We start from the raw sequence: 17,584 nt of genomic DNA, 5'->3' as shown, positions 1-17,584 counted from the left end.
TAAAGGGACTGACAAGAAATCAGGAGAAGTACTTTTAACAAGGGCCTGTAGGGACAGGACAAGCAGAATGGCTTTAAGATGACAAAGGGTAGATTTAGTATTAGATATTAGGAAAAACATCTTCACTATGAGGGTGCTGAGGCACTGGCACAGGGTGCCCAGAGAAGCTGTGGCTGCCCCATCCCTGGAGTGTTCAAGGCCAGGTTGGACGGGGCTTGGAGCAACCTGCTCTAGTGGAACATGTCCCTGCCTGTAGCATGGGGTTGGAACTGGAGGAGCTTTAAGGTCCCTTCCAACCCAAACTGGTCTGTGATTCTATGATCTCAGCTGATTTACATCACACAACCTTATTTAGTAGATACGAAACAAGCCTGTACACATGATAGAAAACTTTTGTGAGGGTTTTTGTGTCAGGCTGTGTAATTCCATGTCAGGGCATGAGCAGATGAGGAACCTGCCGATGCCTCATCCCACTGCAGCCACTGCACAACCCTCCAGCCCAGCTGAGATGATGCCCCTTGCTGTCACCTGCCCCCCAGACACAGAGTCAGCAGGGAGGATGTTTTGTGCAGCTGGATTACGAAGTCACTGAAGAGCAAACACGCTGTGAGAAAGTGGCAGAGATCCCAGCACTGCCTCCCTGAGGTTTGCTGCACATGCCAGGGGCTGGAGAGAGAGATGACAGGGCTGGGGACACGCACATGGTCCAGGACACTTTATGATGCTTCACGCAATACCACTTCTGAAAAGCAAAGTGATTTTCTTCCCTGGCTTTTCTTTCAGCCAGCAGTGCAAAGGGCACAGCCTTGTGTTGCTCTTATCAAGTGCCATTCATTCAATGAACAGAACTGGCTGTGAGGCATTGCAGTCACAAGGCAAGAGGGACTAAAAACAACCGCCGGCCACAGGCTTTCTGCATAAAAATTCATCCTTGATTAAGTGGCTGGTGGTAATTGAGTGGCAATTGTATGCAGGAATGCACCAAGAGTGGGACAAGGGCTACTTGTCCTGATTGGCATCACCATGAAATTTGATAGAGCTCATGCGCTGCTTAGAACTTCCTGGAAAATATATTCCTGGGCCATGAAACACAAAGGTGTTTCTCATTAAGTGCATCTCCATGGAATCAGGTCAATAAAAAGGGGGTTTTGCCATTCATGTGCTTTCAGGTTCTCCCTACCTGGGCAGTAATTTACTTCACAGTTTCCAAACCATGAGGTAGCACAGAGAGCTCACACTATACACTTGTTCTTTCTACTACCCAAGCCAAGTGCTTGTCCACATTGTAAACCACAGGAAAATTAAAGTCTTTATACTGGAAGTAGATAATTGCATGTATTATACTTGACTTCCAGAATTAAGCAAGCCAACTGGAATTAACTGCTTTAATTCCAAGTAAGGGTCTCCATACAAGAGCTGAGATACTCCAGTGCACTTCCACATCCCAGCTTCACTCGGGCTGTGATTATTTTCCTGAGCACCCTTTCACAGACAACCTGACTCACAGGCCAATGCTTCTGAACCACGCAGTCTCTCCCTTCATCCTGTTTAGGCCAAGAACCAGATAAACATCTCTCTCTTCAAAGCTGGTTCTCCTTGTCCCTTCTTCAGTAAATGGCAATGCAAGCTGCTAATAGACAAGCTTTGGCCAAGGACATCATGAGCAAGCTTTTGGGCTTTGTTCAACCAAGACTTTGGTGCATTAAGAGCCTCTCCTTAATCAAACCTTTTGAGATTACCCTGTTCCAAGAGCTTTACTAGCGGTACTGATGAATCATAAATTTAGTGGACTGAAGCCCTCATAACCTAAGTGCTGTCTAACCTAAGGACATTGTGGTAGCTGAACCAGCTGAAGGGTTGCAGTGACTTGGATGTCACTCGTGGCCACTTAATGCTGCTGTGAGCAGTGCAAAGCAGTGAGATGATGCACAGCTGGAGAGACTATGAGCAGCCCCAGCACTGAGACCCCGTTTGCCTTGGAGGAACAGAAAGTGTCATCCACCAGCAGCCACACACAATCTCCCCTCCTAGGGGGAACCTTCTGCCACCTCACTGGGGTTCCTGACAGCACGCTTGGCGTCGGGCTCGGAAAGGCAAAGAAACCCTCTTTGATTTTACACATGAAAGATTGCCAGTCCCACGTTTACAGGATTAAGGATCCAATTTCATCCAATGTCAGATTGTTCACGCCTGCAGATCTCATCTCTGTGATCCCAGGAGGAAACTGATAGACGTGCTGCTTCAAAAGCCCTGTGTAGGGCAAGCTCAGACAGAGTTTGTCAATGAGAGGCATCATTCACGTGTTTTAATGTACCTTCTACTTCCTCCAGCCTCAGTTTCCCCCGCACCTGGTTCACAAGTAAAAGGGAAGGGGACAGGGATGTTGGAGCACAGAAGACCCTCAAGACCCTCATTCTCCATTCAAGAGCAAGGGGAAAATGGAATTTAAACCAAGACTAAAGCTAAAGATTCAAAACCACACACAGGTATTTTGGGGACTGGAATGGAGTTACTCATCTTCCAAATTGTGCCAACTGCAATACAGTAACAACCCTCCTGTAGTCTGTTTTGTGGGGAGGTCTTCAAGGTATTTTTAGACTAAATTTTCAGCTTTATCACTCAAAAATATGTACAGAACAGCCACTGCAATGATCCCAAACTGTCATTTGGAAAAGCTGTTATGAAATGCGAAAGGCCCATCTCAGAATGCCAACAAAATTACTGGATTTCTTGCTGGAAAAAAAAAAAACCTTCTAAAATTACCATATACTGATATTGCAGTTCCCATCGATACCAAGTGTGGGAATTCATATATATTTTAATCCAGATTAATTCTGAGTGGGAATTCATATATATATTTAATCCAGATTAATTCTGAGTGACATCCTATGAAGGGTTATGGAAAACCTCCTCAAAGTATGATTTTATAATCATTACTTTACTGGCCTTTGGTGATAGAGGCAGCAGCATTCAAGGCCAGGATAGCTGCAAGATGAAATAAAAAGTGCCCTGTCTCTGTGAATAATGGATTCTGGTTGAATTCTCAAGGAGTGAAAGCAGTAATGTACCCATATGAAATTCAGTGCAGAAGTTTGTTATCTATGAGGCAGTCAAGTAAAACAAGCAGAAAGGACACAACTGCATGCAAACTTTGAAGGCGCTCTTTCTGGCCTACTTTGTGTGTTTAAAAGCCTTTAAACTCCAAGTTTATTTCTGCAAAAGCTAAATTAATCCGCATAACGTAATAACACGCAGGCTGCGTGTTCACAGGAGACTGATTACAGGATTAGGTACAAACCCCTAATTCTAAATGTAAAAAAACCCTCAGAAATGAAATTAAATGGCCTGTTACAATCGTGAAAACCCCACCTCTGTATTTGCAATCCAGGGTATCCACCACAATTATTTTTTTTACTTTAATCTCAAAATGTTGCCAAAGATGCTTTCCAATAGGAAAATAAATAGCAGCAAGTATGCCTGCAGATTCTGAGGACAAGGGCAAAAAATGTTTATTATGAGACCAGTCAGACTGGATACATCCACGAGAAGTCAACGCTTCCTCACACATAAAGCCTGCTACCATCATTTCACTTTCGAACTGCTATCTATTCACCCTTCAACCAAAGGGAACGAGACCGAGCACAGCATCCTTGAAATAAAAAGCAAAGAAAAACGGGTATTAGTAGGGTTTGTAGCCTAGAAGTGTGCCCGACAAAAAAGCAAAAGGTTTCTCTTCAGCTGAAGGACCACCATCCACCTTGGTAACAATGACCCATTACCCACCCAGCATCTGAAGCCAATAGCTGGGGACAGCCCTACTCAGTGTGACGGCTCCGGGCACGGCTAATCTGGCTGCAGAGCTCCCGTTTCCCGTGCTGTGTTTGACTCAGTCCCTGGGCTTCTGTTTGTGCAGGAAAAGCTAGTGTTTTCCTTACTGATAACCTATTCTCTGTAACCATCACCGAGGGACATGAAGTGGTGGGTGCCCGTCCCCTGCAGGGCTCTGCGCGGCTTGGTTTAGGAGGCGGGTGCAGCACAGCGTGACCCGAGGAGAGCTCACAGCGAGCGGCTGCGGTGCTGCGGCACCCCGAGCCGCTGTCCGCAGTGCAGCACGGCGGGACACTGCCGTGTGGCAGCGGGGTGACCCCAGCGCCGGTGCGGTGGTGCCCGCACAGCCTGTCCGGGGGTGGCGGGGTGCCGCCGCAGCGTGACTCGGCGGTGCAGGGTGACACGGTGCAGCATGCCGCTAGGGCACTGCGTTACGCCGCGGTGCTGCGGCCCGGCGGGGTGACGCCTGCTCAGCGCAGAGCAGGCCGCGGCGGCGGCAGCGGGAGGAGGCAGCGGGCGCACGCACACCGGCATGCTGAGGTAACCCCCGCACCCTGCACCGCCGCGGGGCTCCTCAGCCACGGGGCTCGGAGGGCAGCGCGGGGCGCGGGCACCCTGCGGCGGGAGCGGGGCCATTTTCTCTCCCCTTCGTTGCCGCTGCCCCGGGGCCTCCCCTGAAGGACGGCAGCCATCTTGCCTGCTGGTGGGGGGGCGACTGCCAATCATTCCACTAACGAACCCTCTACTCCGCAGACGCGCCTGCCTCGCTGACCAATCGCAGGCCAGGCGGACAGGCGGCGACCAATCGCAGGCTTCCTCCTGCGCTACGCCCCACCCCTTAGAGGGACTCCTTTCCCGCCTCCCCCCGCCAGGGGCTCGTTGTTCCGGCGGGGCGCTGAGCCACGCCCACCGCTCGTTCGCGCCATTGCGGGGGCGGGCAGGGCCCCGCCCCGGGCCGCGTCGCAGCCAATAGAAAGAGGGAGGGGGCGTGTCAGTGGGGGTCAGGAGTCTATAAAGGGCCTGCGCGGGGAGCGGGAAGGGGCAAAATGGCGGAATAGGGGCGAGGCGGCGTGGCCAGCGCTCACCGAGCCGCGTCCCGCGCAGGAGGCGGGCGGGTCCCCGTGCTGCGGTCGGCTGCGGTGCGAGGCGGAGCGGGGCCGAGGAGGAGGAGAAGAGCGTCGCTGCCGCAGCCGCCATCATGCCCAACATCAAGATCTTCAGCGGGAGCTCGCACCAGGACCTGTCGCAGAAGATCGCGGACCGCCTCGGCCTGGAGCTGGGCAAGGTGGTCACCAAGAAGTTCAGCAACCAGGAGACATGGTGAGGCGGGGCCGCACTACGGCTCCCGGCGGGCCGCGGGGCGCTGCCGCGATGCGTCTCGCACAGTCGCCGCGCAGGGGCTGCTGGGGCTTGTAGTGCGGGTTGGCGGGCCGCGACCTGCCCTTCCCCTGCGAGCAGCCGTTGGGCCGCGCCGCGCCGGGCCGGGCCGGGTCTCCCGTGAACGTCCTTCAGCAGAGCGGTCGCCGCGCGGCTCCGCTTGACGAGCTCCCAGCCCGGAGCCGTGTGGTGCGGGGCAGCGCGCGGAGCAGTACGGTGACCGTGCCGGGTACCGAGTGCTGGCTGAGAGGCAGCGACAGCAACCGGCCCGGTGAAGGGTGGCCCGCCGGGGAGCCCCGGGGGAAGGGGTGTGTGTGTGTGTGTGTGCTTCGGATGGGATTGGCCGCGGCTGCGGTGCTCCCCGGAGAGCTCCCGGCGGCGCCGGGCCATGTGGTGGCTGCTGCGCGGCCCCGGCGATGCCTCTAGCGGCCTGCTCGGAAAGCGCCTGTGCCGCGGTGCGCGGGGCTCCCACCGGGGGTCTGGTGTTGTGCCTGCACCTTGCGGGCTGCAGGGCTCCGACGCGCGGAGCACGGGGGCGGTGTCACCCGGCCTCTATGGCAGAGGTCGGAGCGGCGGGATTCACCAGGCGGACTTCCCCCCCCCAACCCCGGTAGCTAGGAGCTGATGGGAATGCGCCTTCCCGGCTTTCATCTCCGTTGATGAGCCTCTTCCATGCGTAGCCTAGACTGTGATGACTTGAGGGGTGACAGGTTTGTGCTGAAGCTGTAGCTGGTGCCTTTAAACTGTTCTGAAGAGCATCAGAGTCTTAAAAGGTACTGCTAAAATTATTCAGGGAAGATAAGAGGCTGACACCACCTTACAGCCCATGATGCGACTGCAGTCACACACTCTGTGTTCCCCCCAGGCTCTGAAACCTAACATTTGTCTTGTTTTCTGTCTGTGCTTTATAAGTTGCTGCCATCCTACTTGAAGAAGCTTAAAGAAAGGAGAGGCTAAGAATTTATTCAGAGCTCTTACAGCTTGGTTTAGAGAAGTACACTAAGCAGGTACACACCACACAGTGTAATACAGAGAACCTTGAATGGTTGCTCCAACCCACTTATTTCTTCTCGAGACAATAACTTTTGCCGGGAAAATCCAAGATGTACGCATGAGGTAGAATATTATGCTTCTATTGCATGAGCATTGAGAACTACTGAGAACTTCAGAGAGTTGTAGAGGAGAGGTTGAGTCTGATTCTCAGCCGTTGCACTGTTCTCATTGCTCTCTATTAACTGCTCTTCTGCAGCCAGCAGGTTCTGACGCCAGCAGGAAATGTGACTTTTAAGGCCTCTGAGAAATCTTATTTACCTTCATAAACTGATAGCAGATGCTTCCCAGAAAAGGGAAGATTATTTCAGCAAATAGCTTATTGATTCTTTTGTGTTATAAATGGCTTGAATCAGCTTAACTGACTCTTAGTGAGATGCTTGTGTGCCAACTACTGCTAACTCGCACACTTACCTCATGCTTCATGCGAGGTTGGTATATGGTGTAAATCAGCGTGCAGTGAAGGTGACTGCAGTTTTCCGGTGGAGAGTGAGCATTAAGACTGTAAATAGGTAGCAGTCATCAAACCCATGTTGAATAAACAGGGAGGAAGATCAGAGAATTAAATATTAACATTAAAATCTCACTTAAGGTGCTGTAAATGAAGCCATTGGGAGTGGGTTGGGTGGTAATCTACTTCTGAAGAGTTTGATGTGGCAGCAGCCTGCAGAGTGGGTGAGCATCTCCAGTGCCAGAAAGAAACAAACCGAGAGATTTGTCCTTAGACTGACTTCTGGTTACTTCCAAATCTGTGGCAGTCATCTCTAAACTGAAATGCTGAAAGTAGTTAGTAGTTAATCTGTTCCTTAACAAAAGGTCTTAATGCAGCTTTGTCCTGTATGAAGCCTCAAAGCTAAGGTTCCTGCTTTCTTTCCAACTTTGCTTCTGGTGCAGGTGTCTTGATACACGCACTGGAGCTGGCAGTTTGCTGCTGGCAAACAGGACCTTTGGCTTGTATTCAGGCCCTTCATCAGCAGGGATTAGTGTGCATTGCATCCAGAAGGAAGTTAACCCCAAAAGCTTTTCCAAAGGGGAATGCTGGAGGGCTTGTCTGTTCAAGCCAGTAAATAGCAGTTATGACTCCAAATATAGTGACCAGCTGCAGCATAGCTTCTGGTAGAAGTTTGGCTCTGCTTGCTCTGCTGGTTGGCCACCATCCTTGCTTCCTTTGTATGCTGCTGCTTTCAGCTGAGGTGGTTGTACTTGTGATTCAGGGGGAACAAGGCCTGCTCTGGGGTGTTTACGTGCTCAGCTTGTATTGATCCAGAGTACAGGCTGAGTGCTTTTAGCCTGGCTGAACCATTAGAGAGATGTAAAATAGTTACTGAGCAAATAAGCAGCAGTGTTCCTGCTCAACACCCTTGATTATATGGCACTGTTACCCACAGACCCTGGGGAATGCAGTGCCTTGGTTGCTCTGCAGGCATATATAATGGGCTGTGTTTTAATTTGTATTTGGGTACAGCTCTCCTTTTCTCATTTGTTCCCAGTGTGGAAATAGGCGAGAGTGTACGTGGGGAGGACGTCTACATCGTGCAGAGTGGCTGTGGTGAAATCAATGACAATCTGATGGAGCTCCTTATCATGATAAATGCCTGTAAGATTGCCTCTGCCAGCAGAGTCACAGCTGTCATACCCTGCTTCCCTTATGCTCGGCAGGACAAAAAGGACAAGGTAAGGGATCTGCTAAACTTTCTACTCAGAAGATGAATGAAAAGCCCTGAGTGCTGTATCGGAATTAGATTTAGTTAAATATGTAAAGGAGGCAATAAAACTTATTTTAATTTCTTTAAACCTCAGGGCATCGGACTGCAAATTCATCTTTTCATAAAGAGCTAGTTCTTCTTGAGAATGCACCAAGCTGTAATCACCAGTTGATGAAAAGATGCAATGTAAATGAGTGCTCCTTTTAGTAACTGCTTGTGAATCATTGCCTAGAAGTGGAAGACTGACATCTTGGTGAAGGAGTTGAACTTGTCTTAAATACTGTTTTTTCCTGTACTAGAGTCGAGCTCCAATCTCTGCCAAGCTGGTTGCAAACATGCTGTCTGTGGCAGGTGCAGATCATATAATCACCATGGACCTGCATGCATCTCAGATTCAGGTAGGAGCTAAAAATCAGGAAGTATTTACCTGCTCCAGTCTGGAGCCTTGCATGCTTTCCAGCAGCCTGGGTTTGTTTAGACACAGCAGTGATCAGGACTTGGGAATGTGGGACTGGAAGGCACTTGTAGAGTCAGTCAGAAGAGGAGAGGGAGATGGGTAACAGGTTCATCTCTAAATGAAATTACAGCTGTTCTTGAGCAGACTGAGCATATTGAGCCCTGTGTAAATGAATGTTGAGCTAGTATATGATCCATGCAACTTCTGTTGCCACACAGTGACACTTTGAGGGTCCTTTGAGGGATTTGAGATGCAAAATGTCTTTATCAAGAGTGGTTTTAAATATTTAGTAGAGCTTTCTCATATTTCCTGAATTATCAGGGAGAAGTGAGCAGTTAGCTCTGCCTCCAGGAGCACTGTCACAGCTGCTTATGAGGGTCCAGTTGACCAGGACAGTGATCTGATAGCTTGCTGTTGACAACATGGCAATCCCACTTTGTATCCGTTCATTGCCACCCTTCCACATAAGTGGGTTTTGGTTCTTCTCCAAGCTGTTGGTGAATTGAAAATTATTCATGGGTTTTGCTGGCTTGGTGAACAGAACAGTCTCACAGAGCAGTTGAAGTCTTGCCCAGAGCTGTGTAAGAGAAGTGGCATGAGCTATACCAGGGAGAGGAGAGACAGCAAGCTGTTCCATTACCAGTCTTGTTTCTTTTCACCTTGAGCAAGTGCTCTGAGACCAAGAAACTTAACTCAGTGTAACAGACAGGGGGAGAAGTTCTCTCTTGTATTGCTGCAAACACTTTGAATCGAGAAGGGTGAGATATCTGCTGGTGGTGAGGTAGGTAGGCAGGCTGAATGGAGATGCTACAAATGCAGCCATTTGCTGCAGTGCAGTTCCTTCCAGAGTAATTTGCCCAGAAATACTTTGTCTCAGATAGAAATAAATAAAAATGTATGGGGCACAGATGAGAAGACTGTCAGAAAGATCATAGAATGGAAGAACAGATCCCAAGATGTGAGGATGCCGCTTCCCTAAGAGGCTTAGAGTTATGATGTGTGCCATAGGGTTGAGCTTTCACCAGCAGCAGTGGTGAGATTCAGTTGAATAATTGGGTTTGTGTACATACACTTCCAGCATTTGTCTGGTTTCAGCCTGATTTTTGTAGCCGCTGGGTTGCTGAGCCCAGAAGGAATGATGGCAGGAAGCATCTGTTACCCTATACCTTGACACGTTCCCCTAGAGTAGCTGCCCCCACTCTTCTGCCTTTTATTCCCTGTCCAGGATTAACTTCTAGCTTTTAGTGACCTTTGAGGTTTACCTGGAGGCATCTGCTGGGGCAGTGTGAAGTTGTGGGAACAGCGTTAGATTATAAACAAATGTTACTCAAGCCTTTTCATAGGTTTCCTGTTGATGCCAGCAGTTTAGGTAATGAGCTTTAAAGACTGACTCTGTAAACGGGCAGATAGCTGCTCTGAAAATGAGTGTGTTTGCTGGTTTCTGCATCCCCTTAGGATAGAACTAGGTCCATGTTGTGAAGGTGTTAGATGTAGTGTTACTGATGCTGCTAAACTATTTCTGGCTCTGAAGGCTCCTTATGTTACTGTTCTCTGGATCCCAAAAGATACTGCCCTGGCATTAAGGGGAGTAGAAAGGAAAGCTGAAAGCTGTAGAAGGGAAAGCTGAAAGCTGTGGAAAGGAGGTGGCTGCATGCCTGATCATACAGAATGCTTCTTCCAGCTGTTCTTGCAATGTGACCTTCAGTTACATCTATTCCTGTTGTCTTCCTTGCAGGGCTTTTTTGATATCCCTGTTGATAATTTATATGCTGAGCCTGCTGTACTCAAGTGGATCAAAGAGAATATTGCAGAGTGGAAGAACTGCACCATTGTTTCACCAGATGCTGGTGGAGCCAAGAGGTAAGCTGTCAGCCAGCCCGCTTGAGGTGCTGCTTCTGGATGTTCTTGAATTCCTGAGAGCATTTCTCACCTTATTCTTAGGACACACATTCTCTCTGCTAGCCTGCCTTCTGTAAGGCAGTATGTGGCAGCTAGTGAGGAATGGTCAGATAGTCTCCTTAAGGAATGTTTAGAACATTTCCTGAGCTACATGGAGAATTAAACACCTTCTAGAATCACAGATGCACAGGTAGGAATTGGGCCATTACCACATCCCTTGGACTAAACCAATGTGTTTGTGGAAGTGTGATTATGCAGGTTGAAGAAGGGAATTACTTAATTCATAGCCCTATGCCAGGACAAGGCTACTGCTGCTGGTCAATGATAACATTTTTATCCAGGCTGCTTGCTTTGCAGTGTTAAGCTGACTTTATCAAGGCACTTACTTTATTACTCTTGATTTTAATATCTAGCTGGGACTTAAGCTTGCTGCTAGCCGGCTGGAAGCAAGGAAGATAGATGGATCCTTTCCAAAAAGCAGCAGCATCTGTTACAGCACATTTCTACTTTGGTAGTCTGACAATCTCCCCATCTTCCAACATATAAACGTGCCAGTTTCTGAGCAGCTCAGAATGTTCTTGGGTGCTTATTAAGAGAAACTAAGCTGTTCCTTCATGCTTCTGTACTGAGGGCTACATGTGAACAGCAAAGGGATGGAGATGTATCTTTAATCCAGACACCAAATCTGGATCTTAAGACTTAATCTTAATTAAGTCAAGACTTAACACCAGAATGTCGGTGCATGCTGATCTGATTCACATACTGGTAAGTGTTCCAAGCTATCTGTTACGAACAGCCAACAGATAAGTCCACCGTAGGTTGCTGTATGTCTTCTGTAGCTTTGTTGTGGCCCGTGTGTTGGACAGGACCATTTGTAGGTTCACCCACTTCTGTAGCTTGTTGCATAATGCAGTATATGGGATGCCAAGTCATCTGACTCCTCAAAAACCTCTTCAAAGGCCACTTAAACTGAAATGTGGAGATCTTGGCTGGTGTGACACTTCATGGAGATACTCCAGAACTAAATAATTCAGAAAACAATTCAGTTTAACAAGCTTCTGTATCACTTCCAGGCTGATAAGTCTCATCTGCCAAGGCTCAGTCTGCTTATCCCAAGTGTAGAATTTCTTATGGCCATGTGTATTTTGTTCCTTCACACTCGTAATGCTTTTAGTGTCTTTACTGTTCATTAGTATCAATACATGAAGTTTAGGTTCCTCTGGTAAGGTTGTGCTGTGGGCACTCTAACCAAAGTAAATGTGAGGTGGTGGGCTTGGGTTTCTTGGATGTTTATCTCTCCACTGTGCTTATGCCAGCACTTGAATGCATGATAACTGAATGATTATATGAGTGCAAGTAGATCCCTGTTGAAGCACAACTGAAGCGCTTCCAGAGTAGTGTTATACAGATGACAGCTTCCCAAGCATTCTGATCACTTCAGGTTTGCCAGATTTGCTGACTAAGCTTTGAGCTGCAAGTGCAAATTAATTTACAGTGGTCAGGATGAAGACTTTTATCTTAATCTGCTTGCTGTCATTGGGAAAGATTAGATCAGACATTGCAGTTTAACTGCTTGAAGGGAAACTTCAGGTGGCAGAGCATCTTCTACTAATTGCTTGGAGCAGGAACAGATGTGGTGACAGCTTCTCTTATTGCAGTGGCAGTTTGTGCTTAATAGTTTTAAGAGGTTCAGTTGAAGCTGGTGTGGAGTTAAGTGTTGTTTGGAAACTGTTCTCTCTTCAGAGTGACCTCCATTGCAGATCGATTGAATGTAGACTTCGCCCTCATTCACAAGGAGCGCAAGAAGGCAAACGAAGTGGATCGCATGGTCCTGGTGGGTGATGTGAAAGACAGAGTGGCCATTCTGGTAGATGATATGGCAGACACATGTGGTACCATCTGTCACGCTGCAGACAAGTGAGTAGGGCTGATTGATTCTTTCCTAAATCAGGAACCTACAGTTAGTGAAAGCTATGGCATGGGTTAAGCAGGTTATTTGAATGTCAAGTTTCACAGGGTATTTTTAACAGTTTCTTGATTATCTCCTGTCATACAACATAAGTAAAAAGCCTGATTAAAGTTCTCACTTTAATAAGTGAAATAATGGAAATAGCTAGAAGACCATAATGTCTTTTTTATCTGAGAAACGCTTGTGTTGACATGCTACCACTAGACCCTCACTGGCTATGCAGGTAGAACTATGTGCTGTCTGGTCCACCAGGTTAAGGTCATACATGTGAATTTCTATTTGAAGTTCAAGCCTTCCTCACTAGAAACACCAGCAAATATAACATTTGGTATTAAATACCTGCTCCCTGTGTTGGCAAAAACAATGGAAGGTGATTTATAACCTAGTCCAAATGTCCCAAAAGAGCTTAGAACACTTTTTTTTCCAGTGTATACTTTCTGTGGTGGGTTTTATGGTGTTGTTGTGAACTGTTCCCCCAACACAGTAGTGGGCTGGAGGGTGGAGTCAAAGGTGGCCTGTTACTTAAGCATATGCTGTTGTCTCCTTTCATGCTTACCAAGTGTCTTGCATTAATATCAATTTAATACTTGCTAAGAATTCCTCATCCTCCTTATTCCCACCTTACAGGCTTGTGTCAGCAGGAGCCACCAAAGTTTATGCTATCCTAACTCACGGGATCTTTTCTGGGCCAGCAATTTCTCGGATCAACAATGCCTGTTTTGAGGCGGTTGTGGTCACAAACACGATACCCCAAGAGGACAAGATGAAGCAGTGCCCTAAAATCCAGGTGAGCAGCTACTTCTGTCACTCCTTGGGGGGGAAGCAGCACTTGTCTGTCCTCCTGTTGGGGAAACCCCTTCATACTGTCCAGTGCTTACAGCAGTTTCATTGGTACTGGAATCAGTGGCAGTGTGGACTAGTTCTTATTGCTGTGACTTAATAGACCTGTTACACTGAGAAGACACAGCTTCTAATCCAACTCATCTTAAACAGTTCATTTAAGTAAATTTACCTGTGCTTGTTTTATCACTGAGCTAAGGGGGCTGTGCTGTGAGCAAACAGTTGTGTCTGTGCACCTCAGAGGAGTGGTGTGCTGCTGGTGTGTGATAGTGAAGCAGAAGTAGTTAGGAACTTCTGAAGTTGGGAATGCCAGCTTCAGCTGTGTAACTATCACCTAATGGCCAGCCCTTGGAGCAGAGTGTCTCTTCCTTTTGTGAAGCAAAGTAGGCCTGGTCTGGGGAAGGTGAGTGCCTCAGGTCTGGTCTTAATTAGCAGTGCCAGTGAGGTGGAAAGGGAATGCACTTCTGTCCCACAGCCATGTCTTGCTGGTTTGACCAAGAGCAGCTGACACAGCTCCACAGTACAATGGTCAGATACTCACCAGAGATAACAAAAACACTTTGCTGTCCATATGAAAGTGCTCACTCAGTGTCTTGGGGTTTCCATTTAGCAAAAAGTACCATGGCATTTTGTTTCCCAAGCTGAGGCTGACTTTCCTGGAAGGAAAGAGAAATGTCTTTACAGCTTGAGCTAGGTGGAACTTGAGGGTTTCCTGTGTTAATGGACAGCTGGAAGCTGCAGTTTTACCTGAGCATTGGGGCATAATAGGTCAATTGGAAGCTTCAGGTACTGCTGTAGAATATACACAGCCAAGGGCATCCTAAGCACTAGCTTCACAGCACAGATATGTAGGACACAGGCATTCTGTGATTTGGAGAAGTTCTGGGAAGTGAATGGCACTGCTGAGGCTCAGCTAGTACTGTTGTGAGTGCAGCAGGTTCCTTAATACCAGGATTCTGTTGGAAAGGAAGCTCAGCTGGTTGAAGCTGCAGTGAATTTTTGGCTCCTTTAGGGAATTAAACTATAAGCTGATGACAAACTGCTGTTGGGTTGCATATTTTTCAGCACTAACTTCTGGATGATATTCCTGCAGCTGAGCACACCTAAAGTGTCTGATGCTTCAGTTCTTTCTGAGCCCCACACTACAGTTCATGTAGGCAACGTGTTAAACTGGTTATCAGTATGTAAACAGCTGTAGCCAGAGATTGCAGTGGGTAGTTGCTCAGGCTCTCACTTAGCACCTCACTGCTTTACACTGGCTTCTGATGTTCAGTGGTGAGAAATACAGAACTAAAGGGTTTAAGTCTTATGTTCTGTCTGCTCTGTAGTTCCTCAGTTTCTTTCTTCATTTCCTTAGGATGCAGAATACCTGGAAATGTTAAATATGGATTTCACTTCCTCTCCTTAATGCACCGTGAACATGATGCTTCTTACTGCAACCACACATCAAAACGCTTTAGCTGCTGGGTGCAGAGCTAGAGTTTTACTGAGCCTTCATCTTTCCCTCCTGTTAACTGGGTTACCCACCAGGTGGAGCTAGCACAGAACCTGGGACCCGAGCTGCAGCACAGCTTCATCTGCCTTAGACTGCTGGCAGTGATGGTAAAGCCTCTTGCCTCAAGGGAGGCGATCTGGTCGTGATTGAGACTCCCCCAGCTTCTCTGCAAAGTACATAAGACAGTTCCTAGGGTAAACAGACTGAGCTTAGGGAGTCTCAGCAAAGAAAGGTGACAGTGGACTGTCATCCTGACAAAGATTAACAGGGAAACGACTGTTGCTATATGTAGAATACCTTCAGAATGATATGTAATTAACTCTCAGTCCTGTGTAGAAATCATTTGTCTGCATCTGGCACGTTATGGGTTTGGGTAATGAGTTTTCTCTTTAAGTTCTTCCCAACTTAGCAGCTGCCCTTCCAGGCTCGATGTCTTTCCTCAGTGACACTGACACATCTTTCTTCCCCTGCAGGTGATTGACATCTCGATGATCCTTGCAGAGGCCATCAGGAGGACTCATAATGGGGAATCTGTCTCCTACCTGTTCAGCCATGTCCCTTTATAACAAGAGATGTCAGCTGCTGCTTGTATGGCTTGTTTTTTAAAACCAAAAGTTGTTCAGCTTGTTGTAAAGTTCAGTAGAAGACTCTGCTTGTTCCAGTGCAGCTCTCCACAGCTCCTCCTGCTTAAGTCAGCCTTACTGGCTCTGATCCCAACACTGGGAAGCTGGAGGGGGGAAGCTCATCTGTAACACTCCCAACTCCACCAGCAGCCCTGTGCATGGGGGCTCAGCAGTAATACTGACTCATCTCTGCAGGTCTGTGGAGAGCGGGACTGACCCATGGCTTATTGCCACAATTGTTTTGGGGGAGGGTTAGATGATCTGGCATGCAAACCCTAAATTGCTTGGGAAGTAGAGCTCCTTAGGACGTGTTGATGTGGATCTGCGGCAAGAGCCCGAGAGACTGCTGGCTGTCTTACCCCTCTATACCTGATAGAAGCCCTTCAAGAGCGATGGGGAAGGTTTGTATCTTGGCCGAGCTTGACCCTAGGTAAAACCCTGGGGGACACCTGGGAGGTGGTTCTACTACAGCTTTCTCCCATGGAAGGAGGTCAGTGTCATTTTCAACCTTGAGTTCATCTTATTAATTAAATTAGATGTCCTTTTAGCATGCTGCACAGCAAAGTGAAGGTGAGAGCATAGTCTGTGCAGTACTGCCTTGCTGTAGTAAGTTAGAGCTCAAGATTCACCCTGAACAAGCATTCTTCTCCCTCTTACATAGAGGACTGATGGTGGTTGCATGTAGTTTCTGGTGTAGGCTGAAACCAGTTGCTCAGTTTCAGAGCTCCTGGCCTTGCTAGTGATGGGAAGGGTGCTGCCATGGACTGCAGCTGCACCTTGACTTGCTGTACAAATCCTGGATCCTTTTTTTACCAGTACACTCGTAAACTGAGCCTCTTTATCCCATAGTAGCTTGGTTGTTGCATCTAGCAAGTGCCTGCTCAGACACTGGGTGGCCTAAAACGCAACAGCTTTGTGTCCAGCTGTCTTAGCCTCTCATTGCCTGCGATCCTGTTGTCCTGTAAGTTACTGACACATTCTGGTTGCTTGCCCTGATCACTGTCTGCCTTGCCTTGAAAGTTGCTTCTTGCAAAAGGTCTTAAACCAAGGAACATAGGAGGTTGCGGGACTACAAAACCTGAAGAAGGCTTTGGAGTGGGTCTGATGCTGCTAATGGGTGCTTACAGCGATGGGTTGGAGAGGCTGGTGGTACATAGTACTGGGAAAACCATGGATCCAGCACCAACCTGACAGGCAGCAAAGTGCCTGAAAGAAAAATACCAAAACTAGAGCTGGCTGAGGTTCCTGGGTATAGGCATCACCTGAAACTTGAATACTGAGTAACTGTACCAGACAATCATAAGGTAAACTGTTAAGTCTCTCTTGAACTCTTGTGGGGTTATAGACTGAGCTCTTACATCATGTGCTGGTTTTTATAAGCACTCCTATTTGTTTTTGAGGAAGGGAAAAAGGGAAAATAAGGAACTCGAAATGACTTGCTAGGGTAACCAGCATGGCTGTGAGAGGCTGGGGGCTGGGGTGTCAGTGGAGCTAACTGGAAGACTTGGTTAAGATCTAGGGAAGTACTTCCTTAGTTGTGCCTTTTACTGAAGACTTCTCTCCCTTCCTACAACTCCTGTTCTGTGGCAACGTTACTACTTCTATTACAGTGTGGGGCTTTTCTTTATGTATAAGATTTGGTGTCTGTCCAGAAAGTGTGTCTCTTGCTTCCTTGCTTTGCATCCTGCACTGAGCTCTACTGAGAGTCTTGATTCCTGCCTCCTGTGTTTGGAGCCCCTGCTGCCACACTGCCAGTGCCCTGCAAGCCCAGAGCCGGGGCATTGAGCAGGATTTTCAGCAGCGTTTGTGTTTAAACCTGATGAAGGAATTAAACTTTTATTTAAAAACCATGGCCTCTGCCTGGAAATGCTTCTAAAACCCTGACAGAGGGGATGGGTCACCTGCAAGGCAGATCGTGTTGGTAGAGCATCATCTGGGAGGGACCTTGGAAGCTCATCTGGTTTAAACCTCTTGACAGTGAGGTCCAGCGTGGCTGTGCTCACATCACATGGAAGGAAAAGCTTGGGACCAAGCTGCTCCCCTTGGTAGGGGCTTTTCTCTGTGTCTGATTTCCTGGACTTAATTCTTGGAGCTGGTGGTGGAGCTTCTCTCGCACTGTTCAGTGATGTACCTGAGCAAATCCATTCACGTAACAGGTAGGGGGAAACCTGCATAGCGGAGCAAATATGAATGTTCATGTGCCTGGGTAGCTGAAGCTAATGCAGGGTGGGGATGCCTGGAGCCGCTCGAAGCTGGGTTTGCCTTGCAGGCAGAGCACTTTGCTGTTGGGGGCAAGATGAGACACGTTCCACATTGCTTGCAGCAGCAGTTCCTTCCTTT

The 17,584-nt window shown here is 48.0% G+C and overlaps 1 protein-coding gene across 1 annotated transcript; it reads left to right on the top strand.

Moving 5' to 3' along the window:
- Positions 1-4,853: 4,853 nt before the first annotated feature.
- Positions 4,854-17,094, top strand: PRPS1 (phosphoribosyl pyrophosphate synthetase 1). The gene is made up of 7 exons (XM_062640453.1): positions 4,854-5,148; positions 7,746-7,929; positions 8,261-8,359; positions 10,154-10,278; positions 12,061-12,234; positions 12,914-13,073; positions 15,095-17,094. The coding sequence occupies exons 1-7, from the start codon at positions 5,027-5,029 to the stop codon at positions 15,185-15,187; spliced, it is 957 nt and encodes a 318-aa protein (XP_062496437.1). The 5' UTR covers positions 4,854-5,026; the 3' UTR covers positions 15,188-17,094.
- Positions 17,095-17,584: the final 490 nt, after the last annotated feature.

The sequence above is a fragment of the Pezoporus occidentalis genome, unplaced genomic scaffold, assembly GCF_034315485.1.
Source record: "Pezoporus occidentalis ecotype Australia unplaced genomic scaffold, CSIRO_AGI_Poc_V1 ctg65, whole genome shotgun sequence".
Lineage (NCBI taxonomy): Eukaryota > Metazoa > Chordata > Aves > Psittaciformes > Psittacidae > Pezoporus > Pezoporus occidentalis.
Note: the sequence above shows the minus strand (reverse complement) of the source record. Positions and strands in the feature narration are given on the sequence as shown.

Coding starts and splice junctions, on each gene's coding strand:
- PRPS1 (XM_062640453.1), top strand. CDS start 5,027: ATGCCCAACATCAAGATCTTCAGCGGGAGCTCGCACCAGGACCTGTCG. Junction 5,149..7,745: donor TTCAGCAACCAGGAGACATG/GTGAGGCGGGGC, acceptor ATTTGTTCCCAG/TGTGGAAATAGGCGAGAGTG. Junction 10,279..12,060: donor GATGCTGGTGGAGCCAAGAG/GTAAGCTGTCAG, acceptor TTCTCTCTTCAG/AGTGACCTCCATTGCAGATC.